At 47.5% G+C, this 13,876-nt stretch overlaps 2 protein-coding genes across 11 annotated transcripts in view; one reads left to right on the forward strand and one right to left on the reverse strand.

Annotated features, from left to right (window-relative positions):
* Positions 1 to 4,606, reverse strand: part of LOC107318504 (uncharacterized) — a 96,943-nt gene extending 92,337 nt beyond the window's left edge. For 4 of the 7 annotated variants that reach the window (XR_014934466.1, XR_014934467.1, XR_014934469.1 and 1 more), the window contains exons 1-2: positions 4,475 to 4,606; positions 3,249 to 3,370 (exon numbers count right to left, since the gene is read on the reverse strand). The gene's annotated coding sequence lies outside the window, so the exon portion shown is untranslated. The other 3 variants (XR_014934471.1, XR_014934470.1, XM_085516039.1) reach the window with 3 other exon arrangements.
* A 39-nt stretch (positions 4,607 to 4,645) lies between these two features.
* On the forward strand, positions 4,646 to 13,876 carry ADPGK (ADP dependent glucokinase). Of its 4 annotated transcripts, none has more exons than XR_014934454.1 (7): positions 4,646 to 4,884; positions 7,685 to 7,910; positions 8,548 to 8,610; positions 9,241 to 9,361; positions 9,861 to 10,057; positions 10,707 to 11,135; positions 11,225 to 12,039. XR_014934454.1 is itself a non-coding variant. In XM_085516018.1 (7 exons), exons 1-7 carry the CDS (start codon positions 4,670 to 4,672, stop codon positions 11,264 to 11,266), a joined length of 963 nt encoding a protein of 320 aa, XP_085372144.1. In that variant the 5' UTR covers positions 4,646 to 4,669; the 3' UTR covers positions 11,267 to 13,876. The 4 variants fall into 4 exon arrangements, 3 of the variants coding, with proteins under 3 accessions (XP_085372144.1, XP_015727866.1, XP_015727868.1); XM_085516018.1 differs by having other exon boundaries at positions 10,707 to 10,805; positions 11,225 to 13,876; XM_015872380.3 differs by having other exon boundaries at positions 10,707 to 10,805; positions 11,480 to 13,876.

Consider the following 13,876-nt stretch of genomic DNA (forward strand, 5'->3'; position numbering starts at 1 on the left):
TCTTGTTGAGGCTTATCCCATTGGCCTCAGCCCATTGCAGGCCCACTGTAGGGCCTTCCTGCACTCACACAAATCAATGCTTCCTCCCAACTTGGTGTCATCTGCAAACGGTGCATTCAGTCCCCTCACCCAGATCACCAATAGAAATATCAAACAGGGTCTGCCCCCTGAAGAGGGACATGACCGCTCATGACCGATTGCCAGCTGGATTTAATTCCACTTGCCACCACTCTCTGTTTCATTCCTTCAGCCAATTCCTTACCCAGCCAAGAGTACACCTGTGCAAGCCACGGGCTGCAGCTTCTGCAGGAGAGTGCTGTGGGAGACAGAGCCAAAGGCTTTCATGAAATCTAGGTAGATTACAGTCACAGCCTTTCCCTCACGCACCAGAAAGGTCACCTGAACACAGAACGCAATGAGGTTGGCCAAGCAGCAGCTGCCTTTCATGAACCTGTGCAGGCTGGGCCTGATCCCCTGGTTGTCCCATACCTGCAAGTCCTCAAAACAAATTTTTCTCGCGTATTCCTTGATAATTTCCTAACCAGTCTTCTTCTGACAAAGGGTTTACTCCCTCAATTTCTGATGATCTGGGCTATTTTCTCCACTAACAGGGCAATACTTCCTGTGCACAGGCTGCCGCTGCCAAGAACTCAAACAGCTCAGGGTATTCAGCAGCACACTTGGTGGCTCACTCTTGCTCCAGCTCCTAGGCTTTCTGCTGGAGAGCAGGCTCAGCACTGCAGGGTGTGAGCCACCAGTGCTACAGAACCCAGCAATTTGGCTCAAACTGAAAGCAGCGCATAATTTTGGATCTGGATGTTCCCAGCTCCAGCTCTGATGCATCAGCCAAGATGGAATCCATTCCACCCCCCATTGCTGAGCTCAAAAAAAACGATGGCAAGACCTCCAAATAAGACAGATTTATAAGCATGAGGCAGGGTGGGAAGAAAAATCCTCTGCACAGTAAGATTGCTTCTGCAGCAGCGAGGCTCTTATGTGGTGGTTCAGATTCTGCAGAACACCCAAACAACTGGCATCTGACAGCTTCACACTAGCATTGCTTCCAAACTCTAATCCTGGGTACAGACAATGCTTGTCCTAATTAAGTAATTTAAATGGGGACTTGCATCTTTCCTGTACTACTCTAGTTCTGAAGCGCTGCGCTACTGATGAGTGTTTTGCAACTGCCAAGACATGAAAGCGTGTTTGTTATTAACACATCACTATATAATTAGGGGACTTAGCAGGGGGCTGGGTATTCTCATGTTCTTTTTCCACTGGCAGGGACATTGCTAGATGAAAGTCTCTAGGTATCCCGTTAGGTGACAAGTGAAAATGAGTTCTGTGGCCAAAACCAAGCGATTTGGCACAATTTAGGAGAGAGATGGTATTTTCTGCTCAAAAAGGCCCCAGAATTGGAACAGCAGGAGGTGTTACAGATCAAGATTGAGATGCGGTGGCCAAGCTGGGCATGTGTCATGGAGCAGAGAAGCAGTGGGTGCTCAAGTCCAGGGCTGAGATATGTTGGCAGTGCTGAGATGGGGAATGCTGCCCAATTTCTGAGCACAGCACAGAGTCTGTATTTTAATTGGAGTTCCTCTGCTCATCTGCATGGTTCAGTGCAAACTGCTGAATTTTCCCGGCCATTACTGGGTCCCACCCAAAAAGCCTATTTTCCACTTTCTCCAACTCCTGTAGCAGCAACCAGTCATGCTCATACGTTCTGTTACTGGCTCCCACTAAATGTCACAGGTCAAGCATCAGAAACATCCACAGCAATTCCATGAGTTTGGACAGATATATGGCTGCTGCACTAATGAGTTTCAAATTCGGACTAAACAAGGACTGCAATCAAAGAGAGGAGGGTGTGGGATTTCAGGGTAAGGTTTGATCTCAGAGAACGCACAGACAACACCTGAATAATTGACTTAAGGAAGCCTAGGGAGCGCAGAGACGCAGTAATACGATGGGAGTGCTGGCTGCCTCAGGAGGCAACAGCCTGCAGCCATCTGCAATGCAAATCCTACCTTGAGTGCTACCTAATGTTTATTGGGTGCAGCTAAAGATTCGGTCCCAGGCATTAAAGATATGCATGACCGATCCCACCAACAATGAAGGAATTAATAGTTTGAGAAAAACTCCTTCCCGCATTGTGCGCATGCCTACAGTTTAAGATGGCCAAAGTAGGTCAAAAGGAATGACTCCATTTGAATATGTAAATTCAACTTAATAAGGAGTAAAAACAATTGCTTGTGAGTTCAAGCTACAAAAGAAAGCAACAAAAAAGAACAACAAAAAAACCAGTTCTCCACAGTTCCTTTGGGAACTCAAAGCTCTGGCTTTCACCCCTCCCTGTTATTCCTCTGCTTGCCTGCCCTCATCTCCTTTCCTCTCACTTCCTGCCTAATAAGATTCTGGCAAACCCCCATGTCTCAAAACTGAGCCTGTGATCAGAAAAGCAAACTCAGTAAGGTCATTAAGAAGCTCGTGCATAAAGGTTTGCGAGCACTGAGTGGCTGCTGAGAGCACATGCTCTGTGTGCAACTCTCCATAGCTAATTTTCAAAAGAAGCATTTCCCTGCTTGTTTGTCTGCCCCCTGCAGACAAAGTTTCCCCCTCAGTTTTTTCTTTTCTTTTGCTAACGGGAGCAAATTCAGTTTCCAGTAACTGAAAACTGATTAAAACTGCCTTTGTTGTACACCCCCTCCAAGTCACAAGCAGCTCATACCACGAAACTGCATCAAGAAAAGGACCGCTTATACAAAGGACTTCATATAATCAGGAAGAAGAAATGCAGAATAACCCTAGAGGTGAAGTTTTACCTCTTTGAGATCTACCAACTCTTCCTGTATTAACAAGTATTCCAGCAAAAGTTGTTAAAATCATGATGTCATGCCTTCAAATTAACACACAAACCCAAAACAATTAAACAGGTATTTAATTAATACTTTGCTACTCAATTCTGAGTCATTGTACAAATCCAGCAGCCCTGTACCCTATCACCTCTAACTAAAGTCTGTGGGATTCTGGGTGGCTCAAGGGACGAGAAACAAGGTGCTACATTTTGGTTGGGAGCTGACAGTTCCACCTCTAAATTACATTTTCCAAGCAAATCTAGATCTGTATTAGCTTAAAACAAGCGTGAACCAAAGCTGCTCATTAGCTCTGTAACTGAACAGGTTCAGTAAGGGAATTTTTCTTCTTATCGCCAGCAGGAATCAAGATCATAAAACAAATCTTTCAATTACCTTTGCAGCCTCAATCAAGTCCACTGACACAACTGGTCACGGAGCTGGAATGTCAGCAGTTTGCAGAAACCAAACAGCAGTGGTTCCTCCCAGGCAGGTTTAACGTGGACACTGTACCTGTCCTGGGAGTAAGAAAACAAACAAAAGGACAACTTTAGACTTCAGGGCAGCAACGCAGAACACAACGTTAGCATCAGATGAAGAACTAACCACCCCACATTGGAATCACGGCTAACTCCCTGATGACCTACACTATTAGATGGGTTGTCTGCTCGCTGCCCAACCCTCTGATGGCACAGCACTAATCACGGAGTCCCCGAGCTGTGTCAGCGCTGCAGGTGCCTTATGGGCTCTCTAATTATGACATTCTGTGACAAGCCTATAAATACACACGCTCCCACAGGTAAAAACCCGATTGCACTGAGCAATGAGAGGCTCCTGTGTTGGCTGCATCCAACCAGCAGCACCGCATTAACCAAGGGCTGCACCTGGGAAGCCCAGGGGTACAACAGCAAGGCTTCATAGTACACAGAGCAGCAGGAAAAGGGCCAAAAAGGGTAAACTAGTTTTACACAAAGGCCTACTGACAAAACCCGAAGCCTTCCACCAGCCCATCTCCCTCACTGTTTGTTTTGTCAGAGTGTGAGAAAGTGACACCCATCACAACACGGAGCTGAGTAAGGGAATTATCAGCTCGCAGCCAACGCACCGCCACGCAGCTGTCAAACTCCCGCACACTTGTCGGCAGCCTCACAGCCGATGTGTCACCGAGGGCCGCCTCCCTGCTCTTAAAGTTCTATTTCCAATACGGGCAGCGCTTCCTGCGGAGCTCAGCATCGTGAGCTGCGCCACTGAGGAGAAGGTTGAAGAACACGGAGCAGATATACGGCCCGTGAGCCCATAGAGCTGCTGGGCAGCGGCTGACAGAGAAGGAATGACGGCCTGAGGAAGGTGAAGATGAACGCAGCTCCACCTGTGGGACTGAGCCCAGTGAGGACCGAGCCCTGACGGAGGCACTGGGACAGCGCTCCCCTCGGTCTGCACAGCACCCACTCCCCACGGGCAGGGACCAGGCTCCCCCGGTCCGGACATCCCCGGGCACCCTGAGAAGGCCCCGACGGCCTTGAGGAGGCCGCTCCTCCCGCCATTTCCCCTCACGAAGCACCGCTAAGCTTACGCTTCCCCCTTATTCCCGTAGCTCAGCTACGCCCGCAGCGCAGCCGCACCTCGTTGCGGTACGCAAACGGCGCAGGGATGGAGAGGCTACGCACTTCACGTAGAGCCCGCCCCGATTCCCGAAGCGGCTTTACGACAGCCGGGACCCGGCGGGGGCGGGGCGCTACGGAGGCGGCGTAAGGAGGGCCCCCGCGTCCAGCCCTCCCGCCTTCCTCCCCCTCGGACGTGGCGGGGGCCGGGCCGCGATGTGGCGGCGCTCCGTGTGCGTGGGCCTGCTGGCCCTGGCGCTGGGCTACCTTTGCCTGCTGGGCCCCCCGCTGCCCCCTGCCGTCCTGCAGCACCTCCCCGCCTCTCTGCTGGGCGGGCTGAGCCGCGCCGGCTCCTTGGAGAGCCGCATGGTGGCGGCCTGGCAGGCGGCCATCGTCCGCCCGGCGCGGGGCTGGGGGCGCGTCGCCGTCGGGTAGGTCACCGCGTGTGCGGGGGTCGCGGGGCTCGAGCGGCGGGCGGAGCGTGTCACCTGCATCGCCCAGCGGGACGGGGCTGCTGCCCTCAGCTGAGCGGAGATGGGCGAGATCGAGTGGCCGAGCCACGGTTCTGTGTGTGCACAGAGGATGACTCGGGGAGAGCGGGTCGTTACACATAGAGCAGGGCCGGCGGGGGATGGTTGGACACAGCGCGGCCTGCTTACAAAGGTAGAGGTGGAAAGAAGCCGGTGGTACCATGGGATGCAACAAGGACGTGGCCAATGGGCCCAGGGAGGTGATCTCCCCTCTGCTCTGCCCTGCTGAGGCGGGTCCAGCTCAGTGCTCACCAGTTCCTAAAGCACAGATTCTCTAATGAGAGTGTCGTAGTGGAGCCATGGAGGTGCTTGGGAGCCTGGAAAGGCTGAGAGACATGGGACTGTTCAGCCTGGAGAGGAGGATCTGGTCAATGTTTATCAGTATCTAAAGGGCAGAAGTCAAGTAGGGCCAGGCTCTTTTAGGCGGTGTGCAACAATAAGACAAGGGGCAGTGGGCACAGGCTTAAACATAGGAAGTTCCACACTGACACAAGGAAGGACTTGTTTTCTGTCAGTGACAGAGCAGGGAACAGGCTGCACAGAGAGGAGGTGGGTCTCCTTTGGAGATACTTAGACATGCCTGGACGCCTACCTGTGCAACCTGCTGCCTTAGCAGGGTTGGACTCTGTGATCTCTAGAGGTCCCCAACAGCTCTTACAGTTCTTTGGTTCTGTGAATGCAATCGAAAGGAAGAAATGAGAGAGGGAAGGGGACAGGAAAGAACAGTGGGCATTAAAACACCTGTGTGTGCATGGTGAAATCCAACCCTCTTTTTAACCTGCAAAGACATTCAGGAATGTCACATCGATCTGAAAAGCAGGGTTTAAATCTGTTAATCTTGGTATTATATATAGCACTTGACTCACCTTCTTTTAAATAGAAGGACATGACAGAATAACTTGTCTATGACCACGAGGTTCAGCCTTCAAGTGTTGGAAAAAGTTATTCAACATAATTGATGCAGGGCCGATACAGTGTTAGAGTCTGTCATGCTCTCCTGTTATTGATGCAGACTTTCTGCCCTGAATATGTTGTGAATAGTTGTTTCAATGTCTCATACCTTCTTCTCTTTCACCACCACCAGAAGAGACAGTTACCTTCAGTTTGTTCCTTGCCTTCTTCTTTGCCTTAAAGGGACTGATTGTCAATGTGTTTGTATATATATGTATAAAACAGATGCCCACACCAGACACACAGGGCCTCAAAGTTCACCAGCAGAAGCAGTTCATTAGTAGCACATTCCTGCTGTTAGGGGAGTTTATTGAAAGTAAGAAGTGTGTTAGCAGAGGAGGGAGAGGGAAGACAGCTGGAAGATGATTAGAAGCGTCTCACTTGAAAGGACTGTTACTTGGTTTATGTCCCCTCGTGTCTTTAATGATCATTAAAACATGAGATTGCTGACCTTTTGCTGCAGTGAGACCGTGGCTAAAACGCCATGGATGCTTATTGCTTCTTTGCTTTTCTCTGCTTGGCGAGGGGATTTTTCTCTCTTTAGTCTACCAGGCAATGCACAGCGCAGAGGATTTCTGTCCTAATACGAAGTGTGTTACGTGCTGCATTGAAAACCCTTGAGGTTTTTCATGTCCTTTATTCTGTAGGATGCAGCGTTGCTGTGCTGGGACCAAGTCATGCATCAAAGGTCATTGACAAGGAGGAATGGCCGTGTGTTTGGAGCTGGCATGTGAGCAGGTGCTGGTATTCGGAGTGTTGTGGACAGATGCTGAGTAGGTTGGAAGTCTTGAAAAAGCTTTGGAGATTGGCTGGATCCCTGTTGTGGAACAAACATGGGACAACAAACAAGTGCTCATAATTTTGCCCTGAAATACACCAATAATGCATGCTAGCTGTTTCCTGGGGACTTGGTTCCAGCCTAGAATTTTTCCTGTTCTCTTTGAATTCGACTCACTGTGTTTAAATTGCTGTAAGTTGTAAGGAGTGGGGACTGGAAGGCTTGTGCCACCGGTGTGATTTCATCCAAGTCTGCTAAGTCAGCCTTATAACTTCCCAACTGGTGCTGGATTCTTCTGTTTGAGAGGAGGCAGCAAGCTGTTTATAGGAATTTAGGATGGCTCTTTGGAAGTTGTGGTCTTTTAATTGTTGCAACTGAAAAGTGTCTCTCTTAACTTCTTGTAAACAGAACTGGTCCAGGTACGGGCTGTTCGTGTCTGTGGTTTTGGTTTTTGTTAATGGTAGCTGAAATTCAAGAGGTTGATGGGTAGATTTAAATATTTTCAGGTTAGTTTTGAACAGTTCTGAATTGCCTGCAGGTCTTAAACCAGAACTAGGATAATAAAAATGTCATCATTCTAGGAACTGAAAGTTAAAAATGCTATTATTATTGTGCTCATTTTTGAGCAAGCCTAGGACAGCAAAATAAGTGTAAAATAGATCAGAACGTACACAGCCAGCACTGAACATAAACAGCTTATGCTTTTTTGTTTTAATTCATTGCAACGTTAGAGTCCATCTCCTCGGCCCTGTGCTGGAACACAGTTAGAACGTGTCAGGAGAACCAAAGGACAGAACTGCAGGAAACTCCTATCTCTGTGTTTTCGCTTTTCTCATTTGGTTGCTTATTTTTCCTGAGGGCTGTCCAGAACTCACAGCAGACGTGGCTGGCTGGGAAGTGATGTCATTGTATTGTCTCACAGGTGCCCCAGCGCACAGTGGTTTCCCAGTATGCATTTTCCTTCACTTTCAGTGTCAATGCCTGTGTCGACGTGGTTGTGTCCGGTGTGAAGTTGTTGGAGGCACTTGGTCTTAAACCCGGCTCGGGAAAGAATCATGATGTCCTGAACTCCGGACAGGACCTGAGAGAAGCATTCACTCACTTCATGGAGAAAGGAGCGGCTGCCGAACGCTTCTTCAGCGACGCAGAGTCCTTCCATCACATCGCACAGGCTGCCTCAGAGCACCCTGGGGCACAGGTATGTCTTGCCTGTGTTTCTTACATTCTGCATCATTGATGACTTCTGTTCTCCCTAGGGAAAGTCATTAAGGGGAAAAAAAAACATGCTATAGCTAAGAACAGAACTCTGCACTAAATGGTAGGGCTTTGAATAGCCCATGCTTTGCTTGTATTCTTCAAACTGAAATGGCCATCCAAGATGTATGAATACTACTGGAGATACTTTTATGTTTCATGGGAGCCAGGTGGGGTTGATGATATCAAAGGGGCTCTAATGTCTCGTAATGAGGCAGAAGGCAAGGAAGTAGATCTGAGCGTTAGGGGTGCTCCAATTAGCTTCAGCACTTAATGAAAGGTTTAGATTCTCTCTAGAAGTAGGGGTGATAAAAAGAAAGAAGTAATTTCCTGAAGCCTCCCTTTTCAGAAGCAAAGATCTTTTGCTGTGATTATACTGGGTCTTCTGAAGCTACTTGGTACCTGTTTGACAGTTAGCTCATTGCCACAGACACTTTAATGCAGAAGAAGCTTCCACAGTTCTACTCACATGGTGTGGGCACAGCCCTGAAATGCTAAAATCTCGAGTCTCTTCAGATGACTAAGCATCTGTAAAGCTCTCGAAGCAAGGCCGTGCCTATACCTGCCCTTATGTTTTACAGCTCTACGTTGGAGGCAATGCTGCTCTCATTGGTCAGAAGCTTGCAGCAAATCCAGACCTGAAGGTAGGTGTTCCACAAATTCTATGCTATTTGCTATCTTTAATGAGGCTGAAAGTATGTCTCTGTAGATTTGGGAGATCTTGCACCTGTTTCGTAGGGCACAGCGGAACACGCCATTGGCCTCATAAACTGAAAAGCACAGTTGAGTTGTTTAATTCTTAATATTTTAAATCTGTTGTCTAGGAAATGTTTTCTAGTTTTTTGCTCCCTCTGAGTTGTTGGCTTTTGTCTTCATCTTCCCTCTAATAAAACAAATACGAATCTGTGTTGTCCTACTCCTCTCAATTTTTGCTCTCTTGTTCTAGTAGAAGTAGGTTTCTCTTTGGTGGTCATGTGGAGACCACACTGAAAGAGATCGGTGTAAGATCCTCACAGTGAGGCTGGAAGAGTGAACAGAGCTTGGTTTTAAAGCTGTGAAGCTTAAGTTGAGATTTCTGTAAAGTGAATGACCAAACACTGGAGGGGATACATTTTCCTGTATGAGAGCTGTCTCGCTCATCAGCTACTGCTGGGAAGAGATCAACTAATTTGGGACTGATGCATACATGGCATAGCTTTACACAGAATAAGATGGATCCTTCTACAAACTGAAATACTGGCAGGGGATCCTTGATTGGTTTTCTTGTTTTCTAGGTCCTCCTTTGTGGCCCAGTTGGTCCCAAGCTCCATGAACTACTAGATGACAATGTGGTCGTGCCACCTGAATCCATGCAGGAAAGAGATGAGTTCCATCTTATCCTGGAGTATCAAGCAGGTACCTTGCCAAAGGCTGAATGTTAGATGGGAACCCTGGGCATCACAAAGATATTCCTGGTTTTAAAGTTTGTTGATGTGTTGTTGTGGGGTTTTTGAATCAATTAATTCCAAAAGGACCGTGTAAGTTATCAGTGCTGGCAGCTGTCAGTGGGCTAATCTGGTAATTCCTTGCGCTGCAGGGAGCTGTGGTAGGTGAGCAGACATCTTACGTTCCTTTGAAACTTTATTTCTTTGTAATGCAGTTACTGTAAATACTGTCTCATGCTGCTGTGCTGCCATCCCTTTGGTTCTGTATTCTCCTGTGCTATAGCCTTCAGAAATAAAGTATACTTTGCACTTTGTTGGTTTATGTATCCTAAGCAGATATGGAGGTATAATTACGCTGGCAGTAGCTGTTAGTTGGGAAATCATGGCTCCAGGTTCCAATAGGATATCCCCCCAAATAATCTCTAGATGCATAGTCTGATTTCTAAGTGTTCCATTTTGCTCCACCCTAGGTGAAGAGTGGGGACAAGTGAAGGCACCCAACGCCAACCGCTTTATCTTCTCCCATGACCTATCAAATGGTGCCCTAAATATGCTGGAAGTGTTTGTGTCCAGCTTGGAGGAGTTTCAGCCTGATCTCGTGGTACTTTCAGGACTTCACATGATGGAAGGCCAGAGCAAGGAGATGCGACGCAGGCGACTTATGGAGGTAAGATACTTAAACACCAGCATCTCCTTAACTTCCATTCCAACAAACGTGCCCCAGCAAACTTTTGGCTTTCCAGGCTTCATGTTGTAAGTAGGCCACATCTTCAGGTCTCTGCATGCTAAAAGAAGAATGCAAACTCTAAGAACTGCAACAGTCTAATCTTGTTAGGTTCTGTGGGTTGTCTACAGCAAAACAGTTAGTGCTCCGACTGGCTGGCTGGGCAGACTGACATCATTCTTGGAGCCTACATAGTGGCTAACTACACTCTTTGTGTTCTATGTACTAAGGTGACCAAAGTTATAATCAAGTCTTCTTTAAGTGCTATCCCTTAGATAACTCAAAGGGCAGCATCCACCTTTGAGCCCAAAGGAGCTGTGCCAAGCTGTTTTTTTATTTAGAAATCTTTGCCTGTCTTACACTTGAGTGCCCTTCTCAGTACAACAAGCTAGTCTTCTTTCTCTTCTAACATCAGCTGTTTTGTGGCTGTTTCCGACTTCTGTTGTTATTAGTCTGTTAGAAAAGTGCTAATCTCTGGGTAGATTAGGGTTGGAATCAGTTTTCCTCCTCTGGAAACTCTGAAAAATACAGGTTGTTCTTATTCTCATTAGCAGGAAAGTGTTTTAGATGTTTTTTTCCTTTGCCTTTGCAGGCAGTAGCCTCCATCTCTGACATTCCTACTGACATTCCTATACACCTGGAGCTGGCCAGTATGACTGATCAGGACTTTATGAGCAACATTGTGCATCAGGTAACAAAAATGAGAAGACACACTCTTTTTATCAGTTTCCTTTTCTTTAGTATCACGGTGCACAGACTGGTAGGTGAATAGAGAAAGGAAAACTTGAAATTAGGCCTGTTGCTTTGACAAAAAATTAAGAACGTGGGTTTAATGCTTGCTGATGCATTCAGCTCACAGAGTATGGTCACCTTGGAGTAGAGTGTTTTGCAGATCTGAGCTTATTCAGCTACTTTCTAACAAACTTGCCATGTAGATGTGGCATGGGCTGTATTCTCTGCTGTGAAGACGTTTGGCAATCATAGGGAAAGATGACCAAGGAGAATACTCACAGCTCCACAGGTACAGGTTCCTTCAGTTGGTTTAGATTGAGCGGGATTGCAGATTTCTAGGGAAAACAAAGGATTTAAATTCGATCTTTTTAATTTCAGAAAACTCAATTTCCTGCAGTCCTTCCTTCTTGCAAGTCCTGATGGTCCACTGTCAAAGCAGGCGTGGCTCTAATACCAGTCTTAGGAATGTTTCATGTGGATTTGGTACTTGATTACGCCTTAAAGTGTGTCTAGAACATTAATGGCACAAAATGTACAATCGCCAGCAGACTGTAATGCACTTCTGTAGAATGGATGAGAACGCAGTCTGATCTCACTCTGAGAGAAAAATTCCTGTTCCCGTGTTCCTGTTAGCAGGTCTTTCCCCTGGTGAACTCCATTGGTCTGAATGAGCAGGAGCTGCTCTTCCTCACACAGTCAGCCTCTGGTCCCCATGCATCCCTGGCTTCCTGGAATGGCATCCCTGACGTGGGAGCTGTCAGCGACATCCTCTTCTGGATCCTGAAGGAGCACGGGAAGACTGCAGACCGGGCCTCAGATCTCACACGGATCCACTTCCACACGCTGGCCTACCACATCCTTGTCACAGTGGATGGGCACTGGGGCAACCAGGTGGCTGCCGTGGCTGCCGGAGCCAGAGCAGCAGGGGCACAGGCCTGTGCAACTGAAACCATCGACACCAGCAAAGTCTTTCTTAAAGCTCCTCTGGAGTTTGTGACCTCCCAGATAGAGGCACCTTCCAAAATATCCTTAAATCCAGACGAGCCGGTGGTGCATTGGCACAGAGAAGGCATCTCCTTCCATTTCACTCCTGTTTTGGTGTGCAAAGATCCCGTGCGGACCGTGGGACTTGGGGATGCTATTTCAGCTGAAGGACTGCTATACTCAGAAATAAATCTTCAGTAGAAGACTGAGATCCCCTTTGTCTCCAGTACTGTACGGTGTCTGAGGAGCCGTGCTGTTATTAGGATTTCAGCCAGTGCTGACATAGGAATAAAATCAGGGTACAGTGTATTTTCTGGATATAACAGAAGAGCCAAAGAATAATTCCAGGTGTAAACTGTCAGATACATTCCAGTCACTTTGCAGTGACTAGAACACGTTTAAGCGCGGAGGTTTTTGTATTTAATGTGAAAATTGGCTTTTCTTTGTCTTAAGCGTGTGGGGAGGGACACAAATAATCAGAATCCACATTTGCAGCAGGTCTTGCTCTTTGTAACTGCACATGGGCCTTGTCTGCTAGTGCTGGGAAGTGTAGCAGCCCTGAGAGCTTCCTCCCCATGGATCCCAGGGAGAGCACAGTGCTGCTCAGCCCTGCCTTGCTTACGATAAAGTAAAAATAGAAAGCTCCTGCATTATCTCCTTGCAGCACATGGTTAGGTGGCAGGAGCAAACCTTCCGCTCGCTCAGTGTGCTGATGAAATCCGTTCCTGACAAAATTACCTCTCAACCTCAGTGCCCCTGCAGCGGAGGGAGCCAGAGCCTGCAGATATGACGCACGCTGTTCCCACTCCTTAAATGCACGGGGAAAGGTGGGCTCGAGGCAGTGTAAATTATTTTGGGTATCTGTTGTTTCTGTCACTGACAGGATTCAGCTCGTTGCCTGCCGTTAGTCCTGGGGCAACTGAAAGTGAAGATATTTAGGGTTTATATTTGGGGAGACTGCTTGATTTTTTTTGTCGGGTAAATGACAGAACGTTACCTGTGTCTGCTACGTGCTAAATGCCAAGAGCCACAGGTGCGGGGGGCTCACTGCTTGCTCACTTTGCTAACAGCTGCTTACACGGGGTGTTGTGCAGCTTACAGCAACCTGTTGAGTGCGGGAGACTCATTTTTTGTTTGGGAACTGTTGTGCAGTTTCTCTGCCTTCTATTCAGATGGATTTATTAGGGAAGGGCCCTCAGAAGCTCTAAGTGTTCAGCAGGGAAGGCTGATGCAAGGCACCGGGTCGCTGGGCTGTCTTTGCTCTGAACAACCTTTGAAATTAAAAGAAATAGAGCTGTGTCTCATCAGTCCAATTGCAGAGTACCACGGCCTTGCTAGTTTAGAAGTCTTGTTTAATCTGCGTATTGTTTAATACACTATTTATATATATATATTTTACCTTTTGGTAGTAGCCCGCCACTGATTACACAGCATCACTATTCTTTTTGTCTCTTCCAGCATAGCTTTGTCCACTTCCAGGACCTATTTCCATAGCTATCATACGGATATGTTCAGTGTGAGTGGATTCAATGCAGCCAGCATGTCCGTGTGAGCCTGTGCTGTACCAGGATTGTAGGAGGTCAGTGTTTGCATGCGAGCAGCAGGGAGGAGAGTCAGGATCACTTGGGCTGGAGGGATCTGTTTCAGCAAGGCTGCTGTATGGCGTTGTGTGTTCTCCTGGTGGAAAATGCCATTGTGAATGCTCTGTAAGGACAAAAACTGACAGCTGTTTGAACTTGTATGGATGTCACGCAAGATGTTATATGCAATATGTATTTAACTGCCCCTCTCCCTCTGAGCAAAGTCTTCTGTGTTGTACCAGAGGAGAAATGGTCAGTGCTGTGTTTTCCTGTTGTGTATCCCATCCTGGCCTTCCGCTGACTCTCAGCATCTATCTCAGTGCAGGATCTCCATAAGACTGGAAGCCTTTCTCTTCAGTGTCTTTTTAAAGTTATTATTTATAAGCTGCAGTGCGGGACTTGGAGCTCTGGTTTAGTCTTCCTACAGGAAAAGAAAACAAATAAAAAATGTCTCCTGACAACCGTC

Source organism: Coturnix japonica, chromosome 14 (assembly GCF_054131305.1).
Source record: "Coturnix japonica strain WE chromosome 14, WE-NBRP24, whole genome shotgun sequence".
In the NCBI taxonomy this organism is placed as follows: domain Eukaryota; kingdom Metazoa; phylum Chordata; class Aves; order Galliformes; family Phasianidae; genus Coturnix; species Coturnix japonica.

Excerpts from the sequence above, each read along its gene's own strand:
- ADPGK (XM_015872380.3), top strand. The coding sequence starts at position 4,670 with ATGTGGCGGCGCTCCGTGTGCGTGGGCCTGCTGGCCCTGGCGCTGGGC. Across the intron at positions 7,911-8,547 it reads CAGAGCACCCTGGGGCACAG|CTCTACGTTGGAGGCAATGC; the intron begins GTATGTCTTGCC and ends TATGTTTTACAG. Across the intron at positions 10,806-11,479 it reads TGAGCAACATTGTGCATCAG|CAGGTCTTTCCCCTGGTGAA; the intron begins GTAACAAAAATG and ends TGTTCCTGTTAG.